General features: G+C 35.7%; 1 protein-coding gene across 9 annotated transcripts in view; it reads left to right on the forward strand.

Moving 5' to 3' along the window:
- Positions 1–21,300, forward strand: part of CCDC171 (coiled-coil domain containing 171) — a 166,720-nt gene that overhangs the window by 65,413 nt on the left and 80,007 nt on the right. For all 9 annotated transcript variants that reach the window (XM_054054469.1, XM_054054471.1, XM_054054470.1 and 6 more), the window contains 5 exons: positions 149–653; positions 1,418–1,534; positions 5,163–5,389; positions 6,056–6,238; positions 7,897–8,082. In XM_054054469.1, coding sequence (XP_053910444.1) covers positions 149–653; positions 1,418–1,534; positions 5,163–5,389; positions 6,056–6,238; positions 7,897–8,082 — 1,218 coding nt within the window. The remainder of the gene's footprint in view (positions 1–148; positions 654–1,417; positions 1,535–5,162; positions 5,390–6,055; positions 6,239–7,896; positions 8,083–21,300) is intronic.

Consider the following 21,300-nt stretch of genomic DNA (forward strand, 5'->3'; position numbering starts at 1 on the left):
TTTGTTCACATAATGTGTTATTTGAATCTGAAAAGAATGCTAAGTTTCTTTTAGCTTTTGTCTAAGTAAAAATGATTTATTTCATTTGAGAAGTTTCTTCTAGTCATTATTTTTTATTGTTTGTTCCCCCCCCCTCCTTTTATCCCAGGAATACCAAGAAGCAAAAGAGAAAAACAAAGAAAAAATTCATATCCTTGAGAAAAGACAGGAGAAATTAGCTGTTGAAAATTTTTCTGTGAAAAAGAAGTTAACACAGATTCAGGAGGAGCATTCATCTCTCTTGGCAGCCTGTGCGCTGTTGGCGGGTGCCCTGTATCCTCTCTATGGCCGATCATGTGCTATGTCTTGCCAAAGAGACCTTCTCCAGGATCAGGTCAACATTTACGAATTAGCAAACCAGCAGATTAGGACCCTAGTTCATGCTCTCTCTGATGTAGAGGAAAACAATGAAGATGAAGCAAAACTGAAGAAAAAAAAAATCATTGGCCTTATTTGGGTATTCCGAAGAAGTGTGATTGCAATTTTGGCTGCTAACAGACTTAAAGTTTTAGCCCAGTCTTCTAATTCCCTCTTCTCCTGGGTAAATGGCTTCAAAGAAGGTGTTGGAATTCTGGTTTCTGTAGGAGACTCCAAAGGCAAATGTAATCTGTCAAGTAAGCTGTTTTCTTCTTTGATAAGTGCTATGTCAAATTACATGGTTAATGAATAACAAATATTGTTGTTATTAATAGAGTGTAAACACAAATTCAATGACGTTTTGACAAATGTAATTTCTGGATTTGTGATTTCTGGGTTTCTTGGCAAATGTAATTTCCCCTAAAAGGAAATGCTTTGTCTGTTAAGCATTGAAAGTAGTTAAAGCTACACACATGAATTCCTAGTCTTTGATATACTTGACATTTGCCTTATGGAAATTTCAGAATTAGGTGCTACTATATCTTCTCTGTAGTAAATATCTTATAGTGTTCCTAAATGATTGACCATCAACATATTTTTGAAGACATATTTCCTTTTTTTATTAATCACTTTTAATATATATATTTCCTGCTAAAAATGCAAAAAGTTGCTTATTGATTCAGGTGAAATATTAGTATAGGATTTTTCTCTAGAGTAGTATGTAGCAAATTTTTCTTTAGTGTTTATGTAGTCTTCCTGTCCCTTTCTGTTACTAGACCAGCTCATGCTTCCCCCTGCAGTTATAAATGATATTGAAAATGTTTCCCAAGCTAGAAGTTCCATCTATTTTCTGTTCTAATAGTTTTGGAAGCATGTTTAATACAAGTGAAATTCACCTGAAGGAAGAATTAGTCTGTGGCTTATAAACTTAGGTTTGGTCAATTTCTGGAAGAGCAGGAGATAGTAGTGTGCCTTATCTAAGTTATTCATTTTTATTGCTAGCTACAATTCTGTTTCACAGGTCATGAAGATGAACAAAATCACTGTGTTGAAGCACTCAGCTGGTTTACTAGTTCTAACCTCCTTGCGGCAATAATCAGTTCCGTCACTGAATTGCAGGATGTTGTTAATGAAACAGGTAATTTTAAAAGTATATTCTTGTAGTAGTAGAAGATTAAAAAACCCAAACAGGATGGTTATATCATATCCATTTTTAGGATGAAGCTCAACGTAATTTTTTTTCATGGAGAACATCTTTGTAATTTCTGCGTATTTGGTCTGTGTATTTGTTAAGTGCAGACTCTAAAAATGGTACATACTCAACCTAGGACATTACCGCTGTTGACTGAACAGGAATTAATTCCTACTATGTTTTATATGATACCAATCTAGAATGGTTCATTTTCAGATGCTCTTTTCTTTGATCATCCTTTTCTCAGTAGCTTAAATTTACATTCTCACGAAACAAAGTTTGAACTGTGTTTCAGAATATTTCAGGGTTTATAGTGCAAATCTTCCTGTGTATACAGTGTGGAGTAAGAACAACTAATTCAAAAGCATTTAGAGAAACTTTACAGCAGCATGGATCTGCCGAATACCCTAAACCTCAACAAAACCTTCAATATGTTGTTGTTATTGAAGTATATGAGAATTCTGGTGTACTCTACTTACTTGGTATCTCTGCACTGAAGACAGTTTTGATTTTGAGATTTAGGAAGAGCCATGTTGAGAATGTTACGGCCATGGTCAGTTTGTGATTATTTCTTAGCTTATTTCTATTTTAAGTCATTTTCACAGAACCACAAGTGAAAATACACAAGCACAATAAGGTGCTACATGCATCTACGATGTGGAATGGTTCAGTGTCTTAAAAACTAGTTTTAAAGATGCGTGGAATGAGGAATTCTGAGGATTGATCTGAGGCAGCTGAAAGAATCCAAATCCAGATCACTCAGATAAGAGTGGAATTTTTGGGCTTGTGTGCTCTAGTGGTTTGAGGCATGTTTTTTGAGCTTTTAACTTCTAAAAAAAAAGTGTTTGGGGTTTGACAGTCATTGTTTCCCTTCACACTGTTCATTAGTTTGGTTCTCATTCTGGCATGTCTTGGAATGATCTCTTAGCTTCAGTATTGAATGCAAGTTCATTAAAGTGTTGTGTTTTCTTGGTTTTATTTATTTTAGTTTTTTTTTGTAAGGTCAGTTTTATAAGTTTGTTTGAATAGAATCTGTACTGTGATAATCCAGAGAAAGTAAAGGTCGAGCTTTTTGAATACAGATACTGTCAACTATTACATACACAAAGCTTTTGAGGCTTAGCATGAAAATTTTAGTCTTGTGTAGTTCTACCAAGTTCATTCTGTTGATTGTTCTGTTTCTGCAGAACAGAGTAAACACGAACTTTCTTCACCTGTCAGTTAAGATTTGTAACTTTCCATTGTTTTCCTTCATTTGTGTAGTATAAGGCGTAATTGCTCTTTCTGATATACTTGTATTTATGTTAATGATTTAATAATTTGTGCTAATAATTATGTTAATAATGTGCTTTTATTGTAATTCCTCGATCCTTCCTGGACAGGTATTTAAAAGGTATACACTTGAACTGTATATTTTCTTCCCAACATTTATATATACAGTTCCTTTTGAAAATACATTATGTTCTCACATCTTTCAAAGCAATCAGTAACTTGCATCAGCATATTTCTGTGCATTTGCTCCAAACTACTCTTCTTTAAAAAACTAACAGAGGAAATTATTTGCCTTTTTATCCCTCATCCCAAGAGAGCGGCTTAGGTTGTGGATGCTGAACAGTATAGAATAACAGGAATCCTGGTTATGAATTGGAATGAGTTACAAAATGCTACAACACAGTTGCTTGAGCTGCTGTTATTTATTTATTTTTAATACAGTTAAACTGGGCGTTATAGACATAGGGAAAGGGGCTGCCATCCTAAGTACTGCACTTATGGAGAAATACTCTGTTTTCTGGGAGTGAAAGAGTCTCCCAGAAAACGAGGTATCAGGTAGAAATTCTAGAAGAAACGAAGGAGCAGTAGCTCATTGGCAGTGTCCTTGTTTCGATATTTGCTAAAAATCACAGCAAGGGATAGTTTTTTAGAGGGAAGGCAGTACAAATGTTTTAGTTTTAATTTTAGGTTAATATAACTAGACTGTCAAACTAATGAATGCATGATGACTGGAGAAAAGAGATGGTGTTTGAGACTGAAAGGTAGGACAGGGCAATCTGATAAGAGTTGAAATGATGAAGGTAGCTTATCTTCTATGTGATGACTAACACGAGGACAAACATAAGGAAAAGAGACGAATCTTGGCCAAAGGAGAGAGAGCATTATAATAGCAGTTTCTTCTGGGTATGAGAAAAATATTTTTTTTTTTTCATTTCAAAAAGCGTTTTATTGAAGTGCAAGATAGAAATGCTGGAAAAGATTTTTAGCTTTAAGAATGACTAGAAAAATGCTGTCTTAGAATTGAAGAAAAAAAGAGGTTTACTAGTAGCTGGGGTTATGCAGAGCATGTACTAAAAAATGTTACTCCAATTAAGCACTGGAATAATTCGAATGGTGGCATTTTGAAACCAAGCAGGAGAATTGCTCTGAAAAAAAGAGTATTTGACTTTATCATGTGCTCTTTATTTGTTTTCTTACAGATTAATTTCATCCTATGGGTAACGATAAATTATTTGTGATGCAAATCATAATCTAAAAAACCAATAATCATGTTTTGTTTGCCTTGAGCCTTTGGCTACATCCTCACAATGTATAAAGAAAAATTCTTTAACTTAAAAAGCTAAGATTATTTTTTTCTGTTTATACTCTTAAATAAATATTTTAATTCACTGCAGCAACAGGAGATGTGCTGTACTACTGAATGTAAATAAGCTCTTCCATGCTTGTCATCTTACACTGATACTATCGTAAGACAAGTAATGACAGATTAAGACCTGCCTAGCAGAGGGAAAACTAAATTACAAGACTTTTATTAAGGCATAAATAAACCTATTAACTGTTATCTGGAATACCAATTAGTGGAAGGAGCACTGACAATTTTATTTATCAACATTAAACACAATTATTAATTACAGACCTGACGAATCTAGCAGTAAGCAGGACATGTTGGGTGTGCTGGGGCCTTAAGTCCATTATATGAGAAGGATGATTACCAAAATCCTGTGGGGAAATAAGTAATTGTAGCTGTAAAATTTTAATTGCCTTAGAATAAGGTAAATTATATTCTCTTGTCTCAGAATATAAATAGTATGGCATTAAGGTACCAAGCCTCACTAATTTTGAACAGCAAATGATTTAGACATGTATAGAGAGGAGGGAAGAGAAGTCAGGAAACCTTCAGAAATTTTCATTGTAAATATCACAATAAAGTGATTTATCCTGTGGTATCACATCTGACATACTTGACCTCACTTGCATTTGGTTACATCCATCTTACCCATTTTCTGAATTATAAATTTAGAATGACCAAGAAAGACTTCAAAATTACAGCATTGTAAAAACAAATGGAAAATTATTCATGGGCAAACAAATCCCATTCTCTAGAATTCTGTCATGCTCTTCCGTCCAAAGATTGATAAGAGTGTTTGTTACTAAATACAGGATTCATCTCAAAGTCTCTCTGAGATACTCCTGTGTGCTCCTACTTTTATTTCAGTGACACTCCCTCCACCCCCCATCCCACCCTGCTCGGCAAACTAATAACCTACTTGATGTTTCTTTTCTGTTGTTTTTTTTCTGAAAGATCCAAAGCTCTGCCTTTCTGGAAGCTTACTTGTAAGTGCAGCCAGGAGCTCCTTTTCGAAACTTATGGACAAGCTGAATGCAATAATGGAGACTGTTCCACCAGACAGCAGCAGGAGCATTACTTACCTGGAGAAAGACTCCTTGGTAGAGAGGCTGGCCCATGGACTTAATAAAATAAATAACAAGGCCCTGGAAGCTGGATTGTATGACAGACTTCCTATTATGGTATGCATATTTATAGTGCTATTTCATGTAAACAGTAGGTTCACAGCATAAGTGTTACAGTGAAGCTTTCTTGATACTACTATTAATTTTGTTTCAGAATGTTTATGAGTCTGTTATGTTGAAGTCCACTATGTAGAGAATCAGAAGTTGATTTGAAACACCTAAAAGCATTAGGGCATGAATAGATCTTTCTTTAATTGCCTAAGCATTTAAAGAAGAAATTTGATGTATCCAAGAAAAAGATTTTTTTGAAGTTCTATCAACATTTTATGTGCTTTGTAAGAACAAATTTGCTTTTGGCATTAACTGAATGTTAAAATGTTAAAGTTCTTTTTGTTCTTATTTTTCTCCTGCTTACTTTTCTGTTTTTCAGCAAATACAGCCTTCCTCCCTTTAATCAAAATTAAAAGATAAACTGTTTCTCACATAATCTGTCTTCTGTTGTGGGTCCTACATGAAAACAGGTACTTGCTTGAAAACAGAATTTTCAGTAAGCTTCAACAGTAGGTGAAACAGATTTACATTTTTGCACTCCTGTGCATCTTCTGGAGATAGAGGGCAAAATGACAGCTTCGTGATACCCATACTTGGGTATTAAATGTGACTGATTTTATTGCTAAAATAACATATTTCATACCAGTTGAATTTGTTTTTGTTTACTAACAGAAAAACATAGCATTCTTGCAGAAGCAAGTATGTGAATTTACACAAAGACTTCATAGAGCAGAGGTGGAACGGCGCTCTCTGCGCCTAAAACTTGCAGAATTCAAATGGAATTTCAGTGAGATGAAGAAAGAAGCTGACAAAGCCCAGAGCCTACAAAAGCAATTAGATATGTTTAAGCAATCCGTAAGTATATTTGATTTAGAGGAGACTGCTTACGAGAGATCCTCTTTTCTATGCAATTTTGATTTGTGTTCTTTTTGAAAAACAAGTATAAAATCCATCTACTGTTAACAGAATTTTCTAGGAAACTTGCCTTGTAAATGTCAGTAGACTGTCAGGTGTATTTAGAAGTATCTCCTTTCCACAGGACTTTCTCTTAAATTTATAAAATGAGGTATTCTGTGTAAATTACGTTTGGTCTTTAGGAACTCAGGTTTTCATACAGTTGTTGAAAATGGTGTAATTTACATATCTTAGAAGGGTTTATAGATTTCTCTTCAGCAGAGTAAAGTCAGCTGGAATGAGGGTATCCAATAAGTGTGTTCATGAAAAGTTCACAAAGCATAAATATAGTGTTTTAAACTTTGTATGGATATTGCTGAATATTACAATAGATGTTTTCCCGTACTTTTGACTGTGGGTTACATCCTGAGATAATCAGTGTGAATCTTAGTGTATTTTCTTTCTTGAGGGAGTAAGTTATGTCCAGTTAAAAAAAAAAAAAAAAAAAGCCCTCTTCTACATCTCAGTAGTGTATATGCACCAAATTCCTCTGACCCTTTACTATCACTGATGGATATGCTTAAATATTATTTGTTCACTAAGCCGTGAATCCCACTGTCTGACAGGAATTAGAAGAGACGATAAAAAGATTTCTTAACCACCTGAAGCCACAGTATAGTGGGTAATGGACGTGGCATGCGAGGGATTGATGCCATTTTGTAAGTCGTTGGTTTGTTCCCTGTCATACTCATGGAACTGTGTCTTCAGTTCTTATTGGAGGGGAAGGAACTTTAGCATGCTGGAGATTCACTGAACATCTTTCCTCCTGTGCTTATTTTCTGAAGGTTGCATTCAGAATCGAATTCATATTTGAGCTATCTGAGAAAGTGAGAGAGTAAGGTTTCTTATGTTCTTTATGGATGCATGTTATAACTGAAATAGTTGTGTTACAGAATGAGCACCATTTACGGTAGCTGCGCCCAATATTCATCTTGAAGCCTGGTTGGCAGTCAGTGTGTCCCAATCAAAACACTTCCAAACGGAGATTATTTGATAGATGATTTCACATCCATTCTCCTTCCTGGTCTTAGCTGATAAAATAGACTTTTTTACTCATATGGACAAGATTATATTCAATCATTCAATTTTGTTTTTAATGGGTTTTAATTCCTTTATAGTTTGTAGATGATGATTTTCCTTGAAGAATTATATTGTCTTTCTGGAACGTTTTAGGGAGGGGAGGAAGAGTCCAGGAAGACGTTTACAATGGTTAATAAAATATGCACTGAAATATGGGACATAGATCTTCTTTAAGATTGCTTCTTTAAGCATTTAAATGCTTTAAACATTGCTTCTTTAAGACCTGGGGTGCTAATTTGAATAGAATAATGAACACATAGTGTTTACATTACCTTCAATGATTGTTCAAAACAAATACAATGAATGTACTTGTCTGCCATTTTATTGTTTGCTGATCTGTCTTTGTATTTAAAAACCTAAACATTCATCTTTAGCGTGCTTTCGGTTTAGAATTTGATAATTTTACAAGTGGAACTCCGGAAGTCAAGCATGTAAACAAGTAAATACAATTACACAATCAAATTTGTTTCTCTTATCAGAAATTGATCACCCTTGAGAGATTTGAAAGTGCATGTGAAGAATTAAATGATGGATTTCTTCAGGAGCATCAGGCAGAAATGCTTTTGAAAGAGCAGACGCAACAGCCACAGAAGTTAAAGAGTCAACTAGAATTGCATTCCAGTGAAGAAGTAGATAAAAACCAAATCTTAAATGAAACTGTAAAGGTAAGGTGATTATCGTTCTGAAATAGGCACCAGCAGTTTACCTTCTGGTGAATAAGCCAGTGCTTGCAGTTCTTATGCAAATAAAATTATAGGAGTAAACACGCACACATACTACTCAGTCCACTGAAATTTTAGGTCACTCAGAAAACACTTTTGAAATTAAACTTAAGGTGTAACTTGCCTCTTCTGCTTTTGTGACTGATTGGTGTACAGCAGTATCTGTAATCTGTGAAGTGTCTGGATTTTACATGGTACATAAGAGAATCATAGAATCATAGAATCAACAGGTTGGAAAGGACCCATTGGATCATCGAGTCCAACCATTCCTAACACTCCCTTAAACCATGTCCCTAAGCACTTCATCCACCCGTTCCTTAAACACCTCCAGGGAAGGCGACTCGACCACCTCCCTGGGCAGCCTGTTCCAGTGCCCGATGACTTTCTGTGAAGAATTTTTTTCTGATATCCAGCCGGAACCTCCCCTGGTGGAGCTTCAGGCCATTCCCCCTTGTCCTGTCCCCTGTCACTTGGGAGAAGAGGCCAGCTCCCTCCTCTCCCCAACCTCCTTTCAGGTAGTTGTAGAGAATAATAAGGTCTCCCCTCAGCCTCCTCTTCTCCAGGCTAATCAACCCCAGCTCTCTCAGACGCTCCTTGTAAGACTTGTTCTCCAGCCCCCTCACCAGCTTTGTTGCTCTTCTCTGGACACGCTCCAGAGACTCAACATCCTTCTTGTGGTGAGGGGCCCAGAACTGAACACAGTACTCAAAGTGCAGTCTCACCAGTGCCGAGTACAGAGGGAGAATAACCTCCCTGGACCTGCTGGTCACACTGTTTCTGGTACAAGCCAAGGTGCCATTGGCCTTCTTGGCCACCTGAGCACACTGCTGGCTCATGTTCAGTCGGCTGTCAACCAGCACCCCCAGGTCCTTCTCCTCCGTGCAGCTCTCCAGCCACTCTTTCCCCAGTCTGTAGCACTGCATAGGGTTGTTGTGCCCCAAGTGCAGGACCCGGCATTTGGCCTTGTTGAACCTCATGCCATTGGCCTCAGCCCAGCGGTCCAAACTGTTCAGATCCCTTTGCAGAGCCTCCCTACCCTCCACCAGATCCACACTTCCACCCAGCTTAGTGTCATCTGCAAACTTGCTGAGGGTGCACTCAATGCCTTCATCCAGGTCATTGATAAAGACATTGAACAGGGCTGGACCCAGTACCGAGCCCTGGGGAACCCCACTTGTAATTGGCCTCCAGCTGGAGTTAACTCCATTGACCACCACTCTCTGGGCCTGGCCATCCAACCAGTTTTCAACCCAGGAGAGTGTGCGCCCATCCAGACCAGAGGCTGACAGTTTCTGAAGCAGAATGCTGTGAGAAACTGTCAAAGGCTTTACCGAAGTCTAAGAAGACTACATCCACAGTCTTTCCCTCATCCAGTAGTCGAGTCATTTTGTCATAGAAGGTGATCAGGTTAGTCTGGCAAGATCTGCCTTTTGTAAACCCATGTTGACTGGGCCTGATCACCCGGTTCTCTTGCATGTGCTTCATTGCAGCAGTTATAGCTATCATGAGTTTTCTGCAGGCTGTGGGAAAAATGAAGGAAGAAATAACAGAAGTATTTTGATTTTTTTTGGTAGAGATCATAAGAATATTTTAAAACCTGGATTAGCTATTTACGACAGATTATTTTTGGGTAGAGAATGCACTTGCCTATTTGAAATATGGAAGGAGAGAGTAGAGAAAGATCCTTTTTCATCAGGTTTTAGAATTTTTACTGGATAATGAGGGAAAAGATATTACCAGAATCTATCACAGCAAATCAAGTCACAGACAGAGAATAAAAGGTTTGAAACCAGGTGGATATCTAACATGGGAAGAGAAGAAACCTTGTGATGGCAGGTGAGTAATGTGTGGTGACCTGACTGCTGCAGCTTTTATTTATTTTTTATCTTAAGCAAGCTTTGCTGCTCCCGTCTGCTTTTCAGCCCTACCTCTGTCTTTCCACTTCTCAGTATTCTTCTGTGAATTGATAGCTGAGTGAAAGAGACTGCTTCACTCATATTTTGAGAAGAAGCAGCACTTGTGATTCTGAGGAGGATTTAGGGAGGATGTGGTAAGAAATGACAAGAGGCAGGAGGAGAACCAAAAAGATACAAGCTACGAAACTAGTAGAAATGTCAGAAACCACTGTTGAAAATATAACAGCGAAAATGGATGTCAAGGAGAATGACTTGCAGCAGAGTTGAAGTGATATAAGTTTGGAGGAAGCTGAAGGATATTGTTGAATTTATTAAGGATTTTCATTAGCAGGATTATGTACTAAAAAAGTCTTACTTCACTAGGGGTGAAAGCCAATGACATTTCCAGTTTACCGTTGATCTTCATGTTTTTTCTCCCTGCCAGTCCTCTGAATGCGGGTGGTTCATTTCAATGTATGAATAAACTTGCCTAATGTTTAAATCAAGGTGCTTGTTAATACTGTTGCTTTCTTGTTTCTGTTATAATTTCATTATATACAAGCCACTAGACTTGTGTTTGATTTCTTGGGAAATGCTTAAGTCAAGATTTTTAAATGGTTATTAGGCTAATAAAGAAGGGAAAGAACAGAAGATAGGTGTTATTTGAAATCTTCATTGGGTTCTATTGTTTGGACAGTAATGCATGTTATTTCACTATGTAAAACATTCTTTTACATTAGTTCAGATGAAATGCAACCAAAAGTCAATTGTAGGCATTTAAAATAGAGGATGGTGTTTTAAACAAATCTATTTCATGGATTATTTGATACTGAATTAGATTTAACAGCTGTTTTTTATTAATTCAAGGCTAGATACAGTTTTTTTGAGACAGTAGTGGTCCTAAAATGCATCCTAATACCCCTAACACTTGTTTGCTGCTGGATCAACTTGGTTTAGTGAAAAAGCTTGATTATAGCTGAAAGCTGTAAAGGTAAAATAAAAGGTAATAATCTGTCTGATAGTGGATAAGATAGAGGCTAAGAAAGTTGACAAAAATAAGCCTTAGAGCTGAAACTTATAGTTACACTGATGTGGTTTTCTAGATGTATTACTCCATAATTCTCAGTCCTTTCCAGGATGGAGTTTTGAACCAAATTTAAGATGCAAACTTGTTGCCATCTGCTGTACCTAAATTTCTGTTTAAATACCAGAAGGTTAATTCATGTCTCTTAATTCCTTCGTGATGTTTACTACAATAGTTAGCACAAAATTGCATTGTATTTGTAACAGCCTGTATTTGTGAAGAAAACAGGATCACTTGTGATAGCATGGCAATATATGTTCATGATCTAGTGTTTCTTGATTTTTTTTTAAATCATGCATATATTATTTGATAATGTGTACTTCCCACATCATCATCTTGCCTTCAGTTTTTATCATTTTTTACAGTTCCAAACCTGCACTTCCTAAATTCAAGTAGCAGTCTGACACAAATTACTTTGATACCAAGGGGTAAAAGGACTTTTTTTAATTTTGAGCTCTACATGTCTGCTTTTAAAATTTGAAAAAATGTATTTTATAAGTTTTTTTCCCCACATAGTTCACCACAATCTCACTTTATTCATGACTTTATTCATGACAGGCAGAAATAGTCTCTGCTTTTCCCCTGGCTTTTGAACTGACAGTCTTTTTTAATCTTGGTTAATCAGTTTTCTGTAGCTCTTGTTTTGCAGTATAGTGGAACGATCTCATCTTTGTAATAACCCTGACCTTTTAAAACAGTGTTCTTGCAATTGCATAAGCATTTAAACTGTTAAATAGTACAGAAGTATGCAAGAGGACTGTTGCTCTGAAAACATAAAATAGAAAAAATAGGCCTCAATTTTCATCTTAAGATACAAAATAATCTATAGGTTTAGATCAAGTTTAAGTAAAAAGTTGGAGAGTATAGTGGTGTAAAAGTGTTTTTGTATGGAGTAGAGTGTAATGGAGTTTAAAAACCTTGCTTTGAATTGTTTATTTATAGTTTTTAGTAAGGAGAAAAGGTGTTAGATAGTTTTTACTTTTTGATAACTTGTTTTTAAACTTCTCACACTTCAACAGCAGTCAATAAGGAGATATTTTGGTATTCACATACTTTCATAAAGTAGGTTATTAAACGAGTAATACTTAATTTCTTAGCTTTATCGGTTCAGATTTTAATCCTGTATATTTTTATCTTCTTAATGGCATATACCATGGAGACATCCAAGGTAGCCAATTACATTCAAGGTCAGCTGGAACTAACTCTTTTACACTACTGTTTTATTAGATGAGGTAAATCAGTAGCTCTGATTCCCCTGTCTTTCAAGAGAGACTTTTACACAAATGCTAAGCAGACACCTATAGGAGACATAATTTTTACTCCTTATACAAGCATTTCTTAATTCCTTTAAAAATACTTTTTCTTCCATTGACAGACACTATATATATATTTACTTCCTTGTAGGTAGGTTAGTACTTGTAATAAAAACTGTCTTTTAAGGTTTCTTTTATGGAGCATGTCCTATAAATGGTTAACAAATAACTCTGTGTGCATTTCAAGTGCAATATGTGTAGCTTGCTAGTGATCTGCCTCAAAATAGTCTTCAATACATGTTTTAGAAGATGATACCCTAAATTTTGGGCTCATATACTCTAGTGAGTTTAGTGAAGCTGCCATTGATTTGTGACAGCTTAAATGAGTAAAGAATCTCATCCAAATACATTGATAACATTCACAGAAATGTTTTCTGCTGGGAGGGTTTGGAGTGTTTATTTTCATAAGCTATTTAATTTAAATCATTATTTACATATTCTGTGGTCCGAAAGTGTAGTGTTCTTTGTTAAATAGACACATCCAAATTAATTAGATTCTGATGAAGATAGCGATTTCTGTCTTTGTTAGAAAACAAATGTTTTCCCTGAGCAGGCTCTGTGTTATTGGTGTGGATTTCATGTGAGGGTGGTACACAATTCACTAGTTTTTCTTGCTTTTCCTCTATGTTCATGTATTGCCACATGTTCCCTGAAAGATCACTTCAATTATTTATTGAGTGTCGTTTATTAATACCACTGCGCACAAGTTGCAAGTCATTTTTGTAATTAGCTATTTCTGCAAATGATGCTGTATTCTAACTTACAGAAAGGTTAAAAGGTCCAACTTATATGAGAAAGACCAAGTGATTTTCAAGCTTCTAAAATAGGATGGCAAAGATTATAATCACTGTAATAACAGAAATAGGTTTTGGAGTTTTTTTTTTTAATTCTTGAACATCTTAAGTTGGAAGGTATGTTAGTGTTTGGGTGCACTGAGGAATACTGTTGATTCCCAGAAATCTTTTTTTCCTTGGGCAAGAAACAGGATTTCTGTACCTTATCCAGCTAAATTAAAGGTTATTCTTTAAAAAAAGCAGTATAGCTGATTACCATAAGCATCTAACTTAATTTGTTAGATGAGAATTTGTTAGAGAATTTGTATTTATCAAGTCTAGCATGTTAAAGAGAAGCATGCTCCCCTTGAGTGGATTAGAAACTGAAATTCGTAATTCATTAATTACAATTTTTTTTTTAGTTTCCATGCTCTGTATGTTTTGAACACCTAAATAATTTGTAGAGTAGATAAGACTAGCATTGTTGCCTGCCCTGTTCTTAGTCAAAAAAGGTCATATGATTCCTTATTACAGTAAATTACAGGTTAAAGAATTTTGTATGTATTTCTGTTTGCATTAACACTATTTGTGAAATAAGTAAGCCTGCTCATTCTCCTTCTGTTATGTAACTTCCACTACTGATAAATTCTTAGACAGGAAGTCTTCAAGGAGTTAGGTCAACTGAAGACTTCCCCTGGAGCACATCCTATGTGTTTTCTTGTTTAAAGATTGCAATGCACTATACGTGGTATTTAGTTATATGGGAAGAGATAGTCTTCCCAAGCTTCCTTCTAGCAGCTGTTATTTTTATATAATAGGAGAGACACGAAGAGCATCCTGTTCTGAACTGGAACTGAGAACTTCTCTTCACAGGAGGAAAGAGAACATGACTGTGACAAAGTCTGCATTCTGCTACTCAATCTAGGCTTCAGATATCTAAATTTAAACTTCACCTTAAATTTCTATCTTCTATGGTTTGTCCAGGAAGTTTGTTTGTTCTATTGTTTTACTCACTACTACTTTATCTTATTTTTTTTAAATCACAAACTTTTTTTTTCACTTTGAGCATCACCTCATTAGGACTATTGATCCCTGCCTTTCCCTGCTGAACTAACATTTCCAGTCAGGTTGTTAGGTCTCTGTATTTCCTTTGTTCTGTGCCTAGAACATTCATCAGTATCAGCATGAATAGCCTGGAGGGACTGAGGTCAGTATGTGGCCTTTAGAGAAGTATTGCATTTGCTCTGTAGTCTTCTATGAAGCAACGAAGGAACTACCACCAAGTTGTCGAAGGTCTGCCATAACTATCCTGCGTCAGACTTTCTGGAAAATATGTAAGTAATGAGCAGGATAGGAGAAAGAATAAAGTTAAGATTTATAGTTACAAGCTAGTTATGTGTTTGCATTAATATGATGTTCAGTACAACAAATTCAATTTTTGTGGTATGAGTCACACAAACATTATTTAGTTAGAAGCTATTATATTGAAAAGATATTGGTGTTATAATTTTTTTACTGTTTCATTCCTGTGCAGTTCCTCTTTTGTCCAGTTTTGAAAATTGAATGTCAGTAATACTTCATTTGAATTTGAGCAATGCTAGGATTTTACACTGGAAGTTGAGCACACATTCATACCAGATGAACACTTTTTGTTATTTTTTTAAAAATTATCTTACTAGAAAATTTTTTTTTTTGTTAGTATTAATATTATATTATTCAGTCTGGTTTTGTGAGGCAAATTGTTCACTATCTTTGTATAGTAAGAAAATAATCTCTAAAATTACTTGTACTTTATGTTAAGATCAGAGTGAAAGGAATTGCCAATTTATTACATTTATGGTCAATCTAGTCAGTTGTAAACATAATAATAAGAAAAGGCATCCTTGTGTTAGAAAAATTCATCTTTTATTTTTAACGTGTCAAAGAGTTTAAGATAACTAAGGAGAGTGCTCTCACTGTTAGAATAATTTGGGTGTCATTTAGGCAGTGAGAGAGAACACTGGATTAAGTCATGATTGCACAATATCACTTTAGTTAATCTTTGAAAGCTAATTATAGCCAGGAGTTAATTTCCAAGTAAGAATAGGTTTTCCCTTCTGTAGAAAATTACAGAACAAGTTTGATCGTGCTAGTCCGATTCAGTAGTCTGGTTTCAACAGTCATTTTACTAATTATGCACTTAAGTGCCCTTCTGGTAGTTTGTGCAGGAAGGCAAGTAACCAAGGCAGGGAGAATTGTACCCAGGAATAAGGAAACTAATGTAGAAACAAGAGTCAGTAATTTGGACTGCAACTTACTTCTCAACAGATGGCTAAGACCTTGTTTATATTGGTCTAATATATTAATAACTGGCACACGATGGAACCTAGAATGCTTTATTTATAACTTTACAGTGTAGTAACCTTGCCTATTTCAGAGAATACTTTTCATCTTGAGTCTGTTTGCTGCACTATGCCATTAAAAAAAAAGCTGATATTCTGTCAAAGATAAAATAAAGGAAAACTTTAACAAAGTAATTGCATGAACCAGAGCATTTCTGTAGTCACTCAAAAGTAATTTCCAATATTCTCTTCATTTTTTATTTGTAGGAACTATTTGCCTCCCTTGGGGGGAGGGGAGAATAAGTGGAACAATATTTGGATTCAAAAGCTTAATGACTTTATTGCTGCATTGTAATTACACTAATAAACACCTCTGTCCATGACCTTGGATTTTGTAGTGCAGTGAGAAAGATTTATTGACATGTAATTTTGAAGAAATATGGCATTATTGTGTAATTACAATGTGTAGCTATTAAGCATATGTACTTATATACTTTTTATCCCTGTTATTTCAAGTCTTTCAACTATGTTTCAGTTTTCACTCCAAAATATAGAAAGGCTCCTTGTTAAATCCGGTGCCTGGGAGATCTTTTTTATAGCATTGGGTCAACTACAAAGTAACTTTGTTACCTTGAGATTGGCAGAGGGGATCAATAGATCTTTAAAACAGCATGTGATGTTTTTAAAGACATGTTCTAAACCCCATTTTTCCTAGTAGTTTAGATATCAATGTGTTGGATTTTCTACTCTACAGGTTCTTCGTATACGATTCCTTTATATGTAGATTTGCTTCTTGCTTTTGTTTAACTAGGATATCTCTTGGGCCCTATCATTTTTTTTTACCTCAGGTCTTCCCATGATCTCCCTTTCTATTTGTGTGAAATTAACTCTGTAATGATCTTTATATCCTCTTCTGAATCTGTAAGTAACTAACTCGTAAATACCTACTGGAATATAATCTTTTGGAATATAATTACGTATGTATCTAAATGACATAAGGCTAAAGGAAGGTATGCATTCTTTTGCACTTTGTTCTCCTTTCTTGACTACAAAGAATGACAGCGGCCACGCCTATCTTTAAAGTAATTTGTGGTTTGAATTTAATTCAGCACTCTGTTTTCATTAGATTTTTGATGACTTTCTAAGGCACATTTTTTCAAAATTTACACCACATTAAGCTTCCAAAATCTATAGCTATCTTTTTATCAGAAAAAGCATGGAAGGTCTTTGAGATTGTAGCAGGGTAACTAACTCAAAACAGAAATTACTTTTTTGTTGCCTGAATTTCTGTGTTCACTTTTACAATACGAATATATGGAAAATCTAGTAACGTTCTTATTGTTACATGAATCTTATTACTATCTCAGTTAGAAGGAATTTGTAAAAAGCTATTACTTTACTTTAAAACTTCCCATCTGAAGTAATCCAACCATAATTGTTGGTTAGGGTTTCTTATTTGTCTGTGAACTACATAAGAATTAATTAAGTTTAAAATTTATGTATTAAGGTTCCCAATTGTAAGTAACGGTCCCAAGATTTTATTTATAAATAGTACTTCACTGTTGTACAAGAAAATTTCTCAGTTGTGTGAATGAAAAAAGTGTTCTTAAAAAGAAACAACTCAACCGCCCAAAAGATAATTAACTAAATAATTGGTTATGTGGTATCACCCAATGGGTTCAGTAGCAAGGTATATTTATTACTGCTGCTTCCATAGGTGAGTGAAGCAGGTAATTTTTCAAGTTCTGTACCATCATGGTGCCATTTTGTCTTACACTGAGGAAACATACCAAAAAGTGACAAATGTGAATAATAATTCAATTTAACAGATGCAGTGATTTATCACTGTCAGTGTTTACTGTGGCTGTTTCAGGATCTGTGTGTACCATGCTCAGAAGAACATCTTTCTTGTTAAGGTTTGTGCTTTTGGTTGGCACTTGGTATGCCGTAAGGCATACACAGAGGGGAGGAAGATATGCCTTCGTAGCACTTGGATCTCTTTGCACAATATTGGGGTGTAATATATCTTTGGTACTTTTTCAACAAATCGATTTAGAAGTTACATTTTATTTTAGTTAACATTTTATTTTACTATGTCTGTTCTTTCTGCTAAGATGACTACGCTTCTGTTTTTAATGAAGGAGAGGTAGGGGTGACCTGTATAAAAGAATGGACCTTTTACTATGAAATTACATATTTCTCAATTCATTCTTATTTCATTGAGTTTTAAAGAGTAAAAGTGATAATCATGTATGTATTGTGTGTTTTCCCCCTGCAGATACTTCATGCAGCAGAATGTGGCTGGAATAATATTAAAATAAAATATGCATACATTGAACAGCATTTGAGGCTATCTGTGAAACACATACACCTGAATACAAATGTTTGGTTTGGTCAGAACTCTTCTGAAGGAGACCTCAGTGTTGGAATGTAGACTGTATAAAGTGATAAATCTGCTGAAGTCCTGAAATCTTAATCTGTTAGTGCCACATAAAAAAAAAAAAATCGTCAAATTCATTAATTAATGAAGATTAAAAACTCTGATGAAGCGAGATCAAAACTTTAGCTGACATAAATTAACATACTTGTCACTGTCCATAACTTTCTCTGGCTAATTTGGAATTGTGCAGCAGCCTCTTCCAACAAACTGCTGCAAGAATGACCTGCAGCACTAAAATAACTTAACTGGGATGACCAGTATATGGGGGTCATGGACAGTGTATTTTCTCACTTGGAACTGAAGGTGAAAATTTTCAGAAAATTGTTCAGAAAATTTCTTGAAATGATTCTACAGATTCTTAGGATTCCCATTTTTAATCATTGTCTCAAGAAAAGACATACAGCCAGGGTACCAGAATACTTGGTTCTTAATTTTAGTTCTGAAGCAGGATGCTGTGTGATTTGACGTGTCCCTGATGATTTTTCAGTCTGTGTCCAGATTGCCACTGACTTCAAAGTGTATGCCTTTTAAAACAAACAATAGGAATGAAATTGTCATTGTGAATAATTCTATTGATGTTGTTTCTCTTCCCTTCTGAATTATTTTAACTAACTGTTATGATTTAGAATTATTCCAAACAAAGAGAGTGATGCAGATCCAATGGAAGAATACTGTTTAGAGAACTTAAGTTAGTCTGTTCCTGGGCTTAGAAACGTCACTGGTAATGCAGGTCATTAAGACGAGTAGGACATGATCCTTCATTCCTCCTGACTCCCCACTCCCCCTTTCCGTCTTCCCCACTCCCCCTTCCTGTCTTTCTTCCTCCCTTTTTGTCATCCTCCCTTTCTGTCGTCCCCCCTTTTTCTGTCACCCCTCCTTTTTCTGTCTCGTTCCCTTTTTCTGTCATCCCCCCTTCTTTCAGCCCCCCTTCTGTCTCCCATCCTTCTTTGACTCCCCCTTCTGTCTCTCCCCTTTCTGTCCCCCGCCCATTCTGTCCCTCCCTTTCTGTCCCACCTGTCTGTCTTCCGTTCAGTCTGTCTCCCTGCAGTCTGTCTCCCCCCACTTTCTGTATTGCCGGCCACCTTCTCTCTCCCCTCCTCCTTTCTCTCTCCCCTCCTTCTGTCATCCCCCTCTTTCTGACCCTCCCCTTATCTGTAATCCTCCCTTTCTGTTCCCTCCCTCCCCTTTCCATCGCCCCTCCCCCTTTTTGTTATCCCTCAAGGAGGAATTTACTTTTTTGGGGAGGAAAAAAACCCTATCAGTCGTCAGGTACCAAGTTAGAAGTGAATGAGGTGTTAATGATCATGTGATCATGCCACCATGCATGTGACTCCAAAAATTTGTTCCCTTTCAACATCACATTTTTTTCTAATACACTTAAAAACCACAGTGATAAAACCTGAGTTTTTCTAAAATTGTCTTTGTTCTGTTATGGTGGTATAATCTTTCTCTGTAGCTTTCCAGTAATGCTAACAAAAATTACTTAGAAGATGATAAAAATGTCTAGGTTATTATGTGCATAATTTTTATTATGTCTTTCAACATTTTCCAAAACATTGTTTAAAAGGGGGGCTTAATTATTATCTGATTGGATTAGTGTATGTCTGGAAGGCCCAGTTCATCTTGGTATTCAAAAGATTGTCCCTCAACTTTTTCAACTTCTGTTTCTCTTCAGATGCAGCAGTGTACCTATCTAACACACTTTAACGCTTATGCTTTTGTTAATAATACTAACAGCCTTTAAGGATCTAACTTACATGTAAGTGGTTTGTATTTTTTGAATAAACAGGAGTTTTTTTAGTTTTACTTACTTTGAAGCTGAGTGACGTGAACATAGGGTTTCTTTTAAGAAGGAAGTGTTATTATATGGAATTTTTCAGTAATAACTGCTGTATATAAATTTATAAGGTCTTTTAATTCACAATAACTTTAAAGCATATGCAGTTCAGTGACTTCATAAAGCATTTTCAGTTATCCTTTGCTAAAAATTTTGAGCTAATGCAATTGAAAAATGCATTCCTTTCTTGTAGATTAGAATAGATTTTCTCTTGAGAAACAGGTCTGAATTGTAGCACAGAGATATTAAATCTAGCTTTAAGTCTTTGAGGCGCTGTAATCCAGCCTGGACCACTGCAGTTAAAATACTTGAAGCACCTAAATTTCCTCAGATGTCCTAGAGCTATGCATCAGTCAATAACTGGACCTTTGGCTAGACATACATAGACAATGCCATTCGCTTTCACAGTGTGAGCGCCCACTTTTTCAAATTACTTTAGTAAGAAAAGTCTCTTGCAAGGAGAAAGCATGTGCATTTTCCCCATCCAGTCCATTGGACAACTCTAGAATAAATTTTTATTGAAATGTCTCTTAATACTTGGGTCCTAGATCTTGTAGAATAATTGTATAACAAAGCTGATTTTAAGGTACGTGTGCCTTTACATGACTTGAAATTGTCTTTAGAGAATTGCTTGACTTTTTTAAGGTGCTTATTTGGCTAAAGCTTTCTAATGTTAACATCATTTGTGCTCAAACATTGTAAATGTTCCTCACATAAAACAGTCACAAGCAATTGTATTTGACATGGTGTCAGAAACGTGCAAACGTGTCTGCAAGTATCACTTCATTCACCAGTATTTTGATTTTTTTATTAATATCATTGTGCTGGCTGGTGTTACTGTTTACTTAGTGGACACACTTATTCTCTGTGACCTCATCACACATGGCACTTTCAAAGATATGAAGAGCCATTTTGCACATGGTTAGATAAACCATGTTTAACTGATTCCATACTACATCACGTACTTCAGAGAAGAGTCATCAAGTATGTCCTTTCTCAGAATGCCAGGATATGAAAAGATTGTTGCTGTCACTGTAAGGATCCAGTAGCAAAGAGGTTAAAAAAAAAATCACTGTTTTTTGTGCAAAGCAGATACACCTCATTCAGATGTCCTTTGGAGTACTCATATTTCTTTCCTTAGAGAAGTTTAAAGGGCATGTGAAAGCATTTGTTATTGAAAGCATGTCATGAGTGGTTAGCCTCAGGTTAGCTCTGCTTTGCACAAAAGCCACATGGAGTTCAGTTCTAACTGTTTCAAGACACAGCAGCCACTGTGAAACACACAGTGAATCCAGATATAGTATGTTGATACTGCACCTTGGTTTCCAATTGGGAAGTGTAAATCCATCTTGTTTGTTGATGTAGAGCTAAATGTATGTCTTAGATTTTTTAAAAATATATTGATGAGAAGTTGCAGTTATAATTTTTCTCCATAGAACTTTTTTCTCTTAAGATTTTTGATCTCCTATTTTCATAGAAGTTTCATCTTGAGTTTTTC

The sequence above is a fragment of the Cuculus canorus genome, chromosome Z, assembly GCF_017976375.1.
Source record: "Cuculus canorus isolate bCucCan1 chromosome Z, bCucCan1.pri, whole genome shotgun sequence".
Lineage (NCBI taxonomy): Eukaryota > Metazoa > Chordata > Aves > Cuculiformes > Cuculidae > Cuculus > Cuculus canorus.